Below are 11,108 nucleotides of genomic sequence, written 5' to 3'. Positions count from 1 at the left end.
ATGGAATACAGTTTCGCATTTTGATTATATTCAAACTATTAGAACTGCAATAATGGCAGATAAATAACATATTTAATACATGTTATACCACTGAATTACTGATTAACATGAAGGCTGGAAACAGTTTTGGCATGATATCAAATTAAAGGTTTTATACGGTGCAACAATATTTTTCTAGGCTTGTGTGGAAGTCCTCTCTCATGCTGATGACTCAGGGCTCATTTAGTAGAGAGCATCCCGGCACAGTCTCATAAATCTTCGATGGAACAAACACACCTTGGTCAGCACACACATCCCCAAAGAGTGACTGAATAAAATGCACCATTGAGATGAGCAGCACCCAAAATATAACCAAATGAAATGTTTCTGCCTAAATTAACTGGCTGACTCAAGATGACTCCCTTGCAGGATTCCTAGTCAGTATTTACACATGATGGCTAGATCTTTCATGGTGGCCAAGGGCTTTGATATCAAGTGGCTGCAGATTTAGCATGAACAGATCATTATCGTGTTCAAATTATGATCTGATTTTATGTTTATACTTATATTGAGGACTTTGTACACCAGATATGAAGAAATGAACTCCCCTTTGTCAGTGACTTTTGCCATTCTTTCCAGCTTAATATTCAGTAATTTGTGGAATTTTGATGTTGCTTTTGTCCTCTATCAGTGTCACGTTGGCTGCCAGCATTGAATCATTGTGGTAATACAGCAGACATCTCCATCAACTTATCAACAAACTTCACGGATAATGCTTCAAGGTGCTGGAGATGTCACAGTGGCAGTCATACTAATCCTTCAACTTGGTTGTGTTTGGCGGATGAAACCCCCAAAGATTTTTCAACAGTAATTTGTTTTACACAGTTACTTTTTCAAAGACTGAATACTGGAGAATCTTTGAGGTTGATATGTTTTATGTGTTACCCTGTTATGGGTTGCCAAAGGGGATGTATACAACAGGTTTAACTGGAGAGAGAAGGCTGACATTAAATATGGTCCAGATGGACTTTCTCCTATCCTAGCCATAAATGTTCTTAGGGTAGTTCACAAATCAAGGCCTCTCAGTATTATGTTAAGCGTTAGGCTTGTTATTGTTATTTTATGTTTGCAAATACTTACGTAATTTACAACTTTTCACGGGTAATTTCAGAATCAACCCACCTAGACGTTTTATACGTGTGCTTAACATTTAATACTTCACTGATAAACTATCCAGAGCCGTGTCTCTATTCCATGAAAACAGGTCAGTCTGATACTTAACCAACATCCCATTGGGCTAGCATGAATTAAGAGCTAGGATAAAGAAGAACACTACCTACTTCATGACTACAGTCAGAGTGCTTTATGAGCAAGGGCACATTAGTTCATTTAAGTGTTGGTGTAATGTGTCTCTCATGGAAAAGAAACACGAGGCAGCAGGTAGTGAGGAGCGAGAACGAGAAATGAAATTCAAGATGCTGGGCTTAAACGGAAAAACGGTTGATCTCCAGGGGTCATCCTTCTTTCCGGAGGAGAGGAAAGTGGACGCCATGGTGGGGAGAACTTCTGGTGGTGGTCTGGGACTGGGTCATTTTCTATTAAGTTGTTTCTCTCACACAACCCTGTATTATGGAAGACCTTTTCATGGTCAGTAACTATCTCAAGGTCTATTGAATGTAATAGTAACCTTACAAGCAAGATTAATTTTAAGGTAAACATAGAAATGGGATTGCTAAAAACACAGTGTCACTTATATTATGCACTATGCTAAGAAAATGATTTTTCATTTTTCATTGAAGAGAGAGCATCAGGGAATGTCACAGATTTATGAGTGTCTTTTAAAATGTAATTATTCTCACAGACACCAATGGTCTTAACAGGCATGGGCGAGGGGCTTGTGGGGCTCACTGATGGCATAACATCAGGCTGGAATGTGCTGCGTCCTGTAGGCCTATGTACAATACTTCTAGTTGACGTTGTGTCATCCTGAGGCCATAGAAGTGAATACAGACTCCCAAATCACAAACCAATATAATTCCTAAACACAAGGCATGTTGTAAATGATTTAGTTTATTTAATCTTGCATATCTGCATGCAGTATTTGCTGTTGGCCAAAACTGTATCCTGTGTCAATAATTGATCGAAAGATCACACCAAAACATAGTAGTAGTAATAGTAATGGTATTTCATGTAATATTATTGGCCATGTCGGACAAAACTGTATCCTGTGTCAATTATGAATCGTAACACCACATCATAACAAAGTATAGTAGTAATAGTACTAGTATTTCATGTAACAAAATTGACCTACTGCCCTTATTTATCTTTAAACAGCAAAACATCCAGAACATATAGCTACATGTGAGGGTTCCAGCGGGAAAATAATAGGACTAGGATGATGTCTAGAAGAACACAAGCCTGCCTCTTTCATGTGGAATGTTGTGAGAAGCTGACATTATAGGCTTAGGAGGTTTAGCCAGTGTGAAGTTTGTTGCATTATTTCTGTATTAATGAATTATATCTGTTATCAAAACAGGGCATTTAGCAACCAACTTTATTGCCTGTCTGTTGGCTTACTTGAGAAGTATAGATGTCCATAAATGGAGATAGTTTTGATTATTAGATCAGCGCCTGGATATATAAAATATACTTGTCCATTTCTTTGCTGATTTCTGGAGCCAGCAAATGTATACAAACTATAAATTTCCCTCTGCTCCTGCCGCTTTCTGAAGCACCCCAGATTTCTTCTAGCATTTTTTGTAGAAAATAACTTAACTGACTTATATTACTGTAACATGGTAAGGGAAGAGCCAAGTGATGTCAAATGATAATTTGTCAAAAGTTTATGACTAATATTTAACAATAGAAATTAAATATACTATATTAAATGATTAAATTCATGATTTCAGCCCTCCAGAGCTTGAATTAACATTATGATCCTGTTAAATTACCTTCAATGGAGAAATAAAGACTGTGATGCTGAGGTCTAATAGCCTAGTCCTAGCTCTAAGGCTTGGATTCACTGTCATTCACCAGTGCTGGTCCCACACAGAGACAAAGAAGAGGCCAAAGTTATCGAGCAACAACTGACCAACAAGTGAATCAATTTATGTATAATTCTGCACTGAATAAAGTCAGAAATATCTCAGAGTATGCATTACCTTACAAGTGTTAACGCCTTCTTTTGAGGATTCAGGAAAACTTCGCTACCTAATCTAATCTAACTAAAAGCAGCAAATGATTGCTAACCACACTCTGGTGTGCTGTTATATTTTGCCAAGGCAGCATGTTCATTAGAATAGCTTATACGCAATCACCATGTGTGCCACAGTAAAAAGCTATTGATGATACTGTACTGTAACTCGTCTCTGAATGTTTTGAAAGGAGCAAAATGAGAAATAAATGGTGTGATTTGTTTTTTGGCCTATAGACTAGAAATACAACTCTTACTATGAACACTTGTAACCTGGGAGTTCAATCACATAGTTTTGTCCGAAATCAGCTTCAAAACTGAAAATTAGAGACATAAATTATGCATTTGGACTACAAAGACCATCTGACAAGAAATGGGGAAAGAGGAGAGAAGTCAATTACAGTAGCCTATTAAACATAGCTTGAATAATAGTAATAACATAACTTAAAAATTATATTATGTCTATATAATATCAAAATAACATTATGACTATATCAACAACAATATATATATTATTCTGCATTTACATAAATAAATACATGTTTGGTCTGTGCATAGGCTTAAATGTAAGAAACCTTTTATTTACAATATTTTCAGTGCAAATTATACAACAATATGCATCAATACTTTGAGGGAAAATTACATCATCATTGTTTAATATTCAGAGATTTTCATAATGTTGAAAAAGTGGTTAAAATTCACAACTGAATATTTCCTTCATTTAAGAAAAGGGTCATGCACATGGTGCTCCTAAAGATGTTATTCTTATGGAACTTAAAAAATAGGCACATAGCTGATGCTTTGCACAGCATAAACCTATATATGCATTTCAATAATATCTGCCTCAATTATAAAAATACTTCAATTACCGTTAGCAAATGACGAAAATTGACCAAGTCCATTCACATCGCCATTTGCGATGATGCCACAGCGTCTGTGAGAGGATCGATTGTTGTCTCCGCTGTATTCACTGGGGTAGCCCCTGTCATGATGACACTAGTCTTAATATGTTCAGTGATGTCAACATCACTCTTGTCTTCTTGTCCCTCATCGAATTCAGATTCGCTCGCCTCACTCTCACACTCGGACTCCTCCGGTTCTTTGGGCTCGGTCTCTACAAGTGTTTTGTCTGGCTGCTCCTTCTCCTTGTCTTTCTGTGCTTGTGCTTCTTTAGAATGTCTCCACTTCATACGCCTGTTCTGGAACCATACTTTGACCTGCAAAGTAATGACAAGAGTTAAAGACTAAACATGTACAGAGTGAAATTATCTCAGATAAATTGACGTTTCCATAGCCTACTCCGCAAATCAAACTAGTGCTTGTGTGTGTTTGATGAATTATTTTATCATAAAGTGTACCCTCTGTGACCTCCCCATTTGCAATAATTTGTTGTAATTGACTTTTATTCCCTCAGAAGTATCCATTGTGTAAGGTAGGCTACTGCTTACAGGCTAAATTGTGGGGTGTATCCTTGAGTGGAAACTTCCTGTCTCTGACTACAAAACCATGCGCAATAGTGGTGTTTTGAAATTAAGTTGTATAACCCGGCTTGGTTATTATAAATCAATAAAACGTACCTGTGCGTCTGTAAGTCCAAGCATTGCAGCCAGTTGTTTTCTGTCAGGTTTGGTCACATATTTTTGTATTTCAAAGCGTTTCTCAAGTCCCTTTCGCTGCAGGTTAGAGAAGACTGCCCTGGACCAAGACCTTTTCCTTTTGTATGTCTGTGGCATTGTGTCTTTCGTAAGGACAGCATACGGACCTGCACAAATAGAAAGACACAGAGGATAAGGGAATGATATTTCATAAAGTATGAAGAAAAAGGTCACTTGCTCAGCACACACCAAATTAGATAAATTTAGACAGGGGACAGGCTACCATGCACCAAATATTTACGAATATGGGCACTAGTAAATCTTATCTTAATGTAGTGAAAAATTGTCTGATTGGACGCCATTATACCCTGTGTGTCTAAAAGGCCCTGTACGTAAGGACGTCTACCTGGGAAGGTGTCCTGAAACTGATGCTGCCCTGATTGCCTGGCGCTGTTTAGTGAGCTCATCATGGAGGATGCGTCGCTCATCCCAGGGTCTATGGACGCGAAGTAGTGGTTCGCCGAGGGCTGCACTGGGACGTGAATCCCTGACTGACGGTTCGAGCTAACAATGGATGTAAGATCTGTTACAGGGCGAGAGATAAACCAATAAATATTACCACTATGTTTGTGTATCATTCATGTCTGACAAAATCTAAAGGCACATGAACCGAGGCTCGAATGATCAATTTTATAGTGGAAACGTAGGTGTTTGCATTAGAGGGTTTAGAGAGTAAATAAAATAAAGTAGGCTATGAGGCCTACAAAAATTTCCAGTGCTTGCTTTTGTCATTAGTTATTTAATAAATGAGAGGCCCCGAATGTGACTTCATGGCATAATAGATTTCTTGAATGCTTTATTTTACTGACAGAAAGGGAAAACAGTTCATCTTAGCTGTTTTTAGATAATGGCAAGTGGTTGACTCCTTCACTTTAGAGTGCATTTTGAAGTGCAAATTAAAACATACCTCTTAATGATGTCGTTTCTTTCATTTTCATGTCGAAATCTGTTGACAATATCCTATCGATTCCGAATTTCAGGTCTTTACTTGAAGGTGGGGGAGCTTGTTGGGAGCTGAGCGCTGTTCTTGAGAGAGAAGTTAAGTGTATTCCATGTCTGTGATACGGAGACGCCGGGTTCACTCTCGCACCGTAAAGTGAGGGCTCTGGAGCAACCGGAGAAGGACGCAAAGGAGACCCGGAGGACTGAACCTGAGCACGGTGTCCAATATGAGCCACGAGGGCCGACGACCCCGGGATGTTTTCGGTATCCCCAACCTGTAATATGTCTGCAATGCAAAATGATGGTTTCTTCATTGTATCCACTGCAAAACCCCCCGTGCAGTAAGCGGACCAAAGACTAAAGTTTGATGCGTAAAACGGGTTTAGTCCGGCTGTATACATCCTGGACTTTATACGTCTATACGTCTATAGTTTTTCAAAGTCGTCAAGATAATGTAATAGGCATGTACGTTGGTGAGGAGTCAGAGATAGTTGTGTCCTTATAGTAGGTGCCAGCAATAGTTCTCACAACTCTGAAACTATAGCCTGTTGGTTCCAAAATGAAGTTTGAACTCTGATAGCGATTGGTTACTTTCTAGCCAATGGAGGTCCTGTCCTCACGTTTAACACGCCCTTGCGATGGAGATTCGGCGTCTGATATTGACATTGACTTGTCTGGTTGTCTTGGTTGACTCAGACATTGTTGGCTGTGTTTTATGTAAATCAGTATTTCTAATTGCAGGCCTATGTGTTATCGAGATAGTCTGACATGTTTATGATAATCCTAGTGTGTGATTTATAATTATACTGTACTACAAAGTACATATATTTAAATTACTTTGGTTACTTAAACTCCAGACCTAAATGTTCTCCGCATAACTAATAATTCTAAATAACTGCAATGCAAGTTTCTTTCCAATCGCATTGCAGCTGTTTACCACGCAGGCTCCTTTAAACACTGTCAAACGGTCCACTCATATGGCGGACTTCACTTAAATGTAGGATCCGTAGGAATATACTATGAAATGTATCAATGGGTCATATATTTCTTAACAAAGCCTACACAATGTGTAAAATAATTTTTAATTCATAACATTTCTGATATAGCTACTTTTGATAACATACTAAAGTTGTAGCCTATATTATCTAATGTATAATGTATTGTTTTGCAATACATGTATTGTTTTGTATTCGGATTGCTTTTGTATTAGGCCTACATTTAAATTGTACATAATAATAAACCCCTTCCCAGTAAATTCATTGCAAGCGTCTGCAGACAGGCCTATATGTGCGTAAAGTCTACAAGGTAGCCTAGGAGTTTCTCAAAAGAGTTTTTATTAGATTCAGCTCATCCTGTTTTTGATGGGCTATGATTCGTGTTAAATGAGCGGATATGTCTGCTAGATTTGTTCAAAAATAGAACCTGTTTTAGTATTTTAGGATACAGCAGAAATCCTTATTTCTTCCGGCGCAAAAGGAGGAAACTTTATAATGACTGTTAGAACTTCCTTTTTTCAATATTTGTGCAACTTTATCTCGACCTGCAAGTTGCACGGTGACGCAAATCCGTCCCTATGCTCATAATAAACAAAGGAAATCTATTCCCCACTAAAACGAAAACATAATTAACTTCTGAGGAGATGCTTTGAGACTTACCGTACAAGAACAGACAAAGTCACAAGTTCCACAGTGAGGAGTTGAACAATGACACATTTTGGGGGGAAATGTTCATACCATTACTACTCTAAAACTATTATATGCTACTTAAATGATGATACTAAGAATCTTGATATCTTTTAATAATAAACAACCAAAAATACCATACCGTGGTCGTTTTTTGTGGCCTACTAATATTGTAATTATTATAAGTGAATGCAAGAATCATTATGTTTTATTATTAATGTCAAAACGTTTTACTATTACGTTTAAACTATTATTAGTATAATATAAGGGTTGTAGGCTATTAATCATTCAATTTTCAGCAATTAGGTCACGCAAACCGATTCCCAGCACTAAATAGTCGCACCCTGAACATTACTGAAAATAAGCGTGTGTGTATGTGTGTAGGCTATAAGTGTATGGTTGTGCATGTGAGAGTGTCATCTCCATTCCAATCAAATATATCAAATGCGCTTAAGACGCGCGCGTGTACACCTCTCTCTCTCTCTCTCTCTCTCTCTCTCTCTCTCTCTCTCTCTCTCTCTCTCTTTCTCTCTCTCTCATTCTTATGGCTTGCTTTATAATCCGGACGTGTCTCTGACCCTGACTGCCTCCTATCACGTAGTTTTCGAGTGACACCTTTCCGGGTTAAAATTAGAAATGAAATATAACGTTTTGCCCTCGATCATGCAGTCAAAACAATCCAGGGAAGAGGATGTAGGAGAAGCAATGCGGGTTAGCACGCCTAAACTATTTAAGGTGTCTACGAGTCCTTTGAGAGTAGCATTAAAACCTGTCAAGGTGGTAAAGTACACCCGGCGTTCACTTGAGACATGTGTTTGCCTACTTTGAATTTACGCATGCAATATGTAATTCTCATTTAACATCTCTTGTGAGCCTGACCATACTCGATTTCCCATCGTTTATGCAAAACAGGATGTCACAACACAAGTAAAGAATTGCCAATCCCCAGTAAAAGAAAACACCGTTTTAATGAACCCTACCTTTGAAACTATTGTGTTAATCTGATTTTGTGAAACCATGGGTCACACAATAGGCTACTCAGTGGGTTGAAAACAAAGTTTGACTAGTCTTTGCTACCCTTTAAGACCCACACATTTTGTGCTTGATTGCTTGGTGTCTTATTTTCAGGAAGCCTTATTATGTTAAGGAAAAATTAGTTTGGCCAATAACATTAATTTAGCAGACGCTTTTATCCAGAGGAGATGCTCTCGGATCAGTTCAATTAAATTATTTTTATTATTATATCGTTTTATTATAACAGAGAATTATTGCTGTCCTCTTCGAAACATAAAACCAGGCCAAGATGACTATTTCTGGCAATGTTTGTCTCAGGAAGGAACTTTCGCAGATTTAATGGGACCTGGGCCATTGTACACGGCCTTCTGTATGGCAATGAGCCACTATTTCCATTGCAAAAAAAAAGAACAAAAAGATCTGAGGGAGTTGTCCATTCCAAGTCAATTCAAAACAAGATTGTGCAGTTAATGTGAGCCCAAATGTGTGTGTGTTTTTTTTTACATTCATCGGCTTGTATTAATGCTGTATGAAATTGCACTTTTGGCTATGTTATGACAATGTCTGTCTTATTAAAAGTAATACAGCCTATCATGCGTCCAATCATGTTTGTAAGCGTGCGATTTTTAACTGTTCAGTCTTAAAGATCAACCTGGCATGAATATGACTCTGAGGTGGACTTACGTGCTCTGGACACATCGTCAGCATGCGAATTAAAAACGTTTTTTTTTTAATTATATATATATTTATATATATATGGTAAAATCATCTACGGCCTCAGGACCATTTGAGTGACTAAATGTTTGTTTTGGTTTCTGGGGTTTTGGAACTCTGCTTGGATGATGCGGCCTGAAAGCATGCATGCCCCGTCAGTGGAGACAGGACTCATCACGCAGGAAACATAACAAATGAAATATCACTATCTTCCATGGAAAACGATGGAAAAAACATTAATTGAATTTTTAGGCTTGCTCTCAACGCCAACGTTGAGAATTCAACTCCCTGCGTTTAAACTTTGAAGCTATCATGCATAGGCCTACAGGCCTAGAATTGTTGTAAATTGTTGTTAATTGTAAATGACTCATGGTTGTCAATGTTCTCAATGAATGTCACAATTAAAACAATAAAATCAGAACAACCGTAAATCTTATTTCCCATTAAAACGTATTTATACATTTGGTAATTCTATTTGTGTTACGAAAACAAAAGTTTATCTACATTTAGGCTGCCTAGTAGGCCAATACAGATAGATTTAACATTTAGATTTTTCCCACGTCATTTCTCAAAATAATAAAAGTTTAGTCAATAAAGTTTAGAGTGGACAATGTTGTCTTTGTCCCTTGTGTGGTCATAAAATTGTGCGGATTTTCGCTTTCCCCACAAAAGAGGATGTAGATAACGACATTACTGGTCGTTAGATGGACATTAGAGTGGTAGACTAACCTCGCTCGCCTTAGGCTGTCTCTTCGTTTAAACAATCTAAAGGGCTTCTTTAATGGAAGCTTTTAAATGGGGTGGAGTCCCAGTCCCACTGTCTGTCTATTAACAGCCTCTTTGTTTACATTAAAATAACCTCATCGCAGATTAAAGTCGGTCTTCCGCGCCTCTTGCGAGTAGGGCTTAAGGCCCTAATTACTCCATGGTTCAATATACACAGGGGTAAATCACATTCACTGAGCACTGCAGGGTCGTCGTGCTAAATAGAAGAATGAACTAATGGAAACGCAAAAGGTCATCATAACAAACCATTACATTTTTCCCTCGGTGTCCTGGCATGCATCCCACTGAACGCCGCGCAGCAGAGTGCACAGTGCATAATGATACCCATGTGACCAATGGCCTGGGTCGCACTCTGAAAACCCCGTGCAAAAATCCCTAGCCAGGTCCACCGTGCACCCGGAGCACTGTCTGTGACTTACGAGTTTAGAGGTGATCAATTTCACATGTTTACAGCAAGCCTTCAGCGTTGAGGTTGGACAGAACCTCTCACAGCAGAAGAGATCTATATAGTTGTCACATATTGCCAAGGGACTGTAGGGCCAACTGCCGTATTGGTTAATCGTTGTAGTAACACGCCACTGTGGAAACAAATGTACAAATTATCAGGTGACCAAATGACAATGGAACCAGACACGGTAAAGTAGCAGGTGTCTGAATAGGCTACTCAATTTGTCTGTGACTGTCATGTACAATAGTTAATTAATCAACCCTAAAGTATAAAGGCTGAAGTATAAGCGCGGCGAACAAGTATGGTTTAGCGAGAGAGAGATAGAGGCAAAGAGAGAGAATGAGAGGGCGAGAAAATGGGCGAGTGAGAGAGACATTGCAGTTTTCTATGTAGGCTACGAGAGAATCAATTTAATTGGGATTTCTTTGTGCTGCTGATTTGTGTTTAACCACTGATAGATAGGCTATAGCTGATGGGTTCCTACAGCACTTCACCTGCCACACAAGCATGGGCGGATCTAGAAAAATATTCAGGGGCTGGCAAGAAGGTGGCAGGAGATTGGGATGAGGGGTGGCACCCCGTGGAAAAAGTGTGTGAGATAAAAATGAAAAAACTAAAGGCTGTGCAACATGTATGCATAGTCAGTGAACACTTAAATGAGTTTGAGGATTATAGGTCACATGACCAAAAAGCTA

General features: G+C 38.6%; 1 protein-coding gene across 2 annotated transcripts; it reads right to left on the bottom strand.

The window, feature by feature from the left end:
* Nucleotides 1–3,727: 3,727 nt before the first annotated feature.
* hlx1 (H2.0-like homeo box 1 (Drosophila)) lies at nucleotides 3,728–6,312 on the bottom strand. Of its 2 annotated transcripts, XM_084699234.1 has the most exons (4): nucleotides 5,735–6,312; nucleotides 5,174–5,350; nucleotides 4,750–4,934; nucleotides 3,728–4,389 (listed from the first exon to the last, which is right to left on the bottom strand). In XM_084699234.1, exons 1-4 carry the CDS (start codon nucleotides 6,168–6,170, stop codon nucleotides 4,075–4,077), a joined length of 1,113 nt encoding a protein of 370 aa, XP_084555360.1. In that variant the 5' UTR covers nucleotides 6,171–6,312; the 3' UTR covers nucleotides 3,728–4,074. The 2 variants fall into 2 exon arrangements, with proteins under 2 accessions (XP_084555360.1, XP_084555361.1); XM_084699235.1 differs by lacking the exon at nucleotides 5,174–5,350 and having other exon boundaries at nucleotides 5,735–6,311.
* Nucleotides 6,313–11,108: the final 4,796 nt, after the last annotated feature.

Source organism: Hypomesus nipponensis, chromosome 6 (genome assembly GCF_054491055.1).
Source record: "Hypomesus nipponensis isolate SF chromosome 6, ASM5449105v1, whole genome shotgun sequence".
Lineage (NCBI taxonomy): Eukaryota > Metazoa > Chordata > Actinopteri > Osmeriformes > Osmeridae > Hypomesus > Hypomesus nipponensis.
The sequence above is the reverse complement of the archived record's forward strand: the minus strand, read 5'-3'. Positions and strand labels throughout refer to the sequence as shown.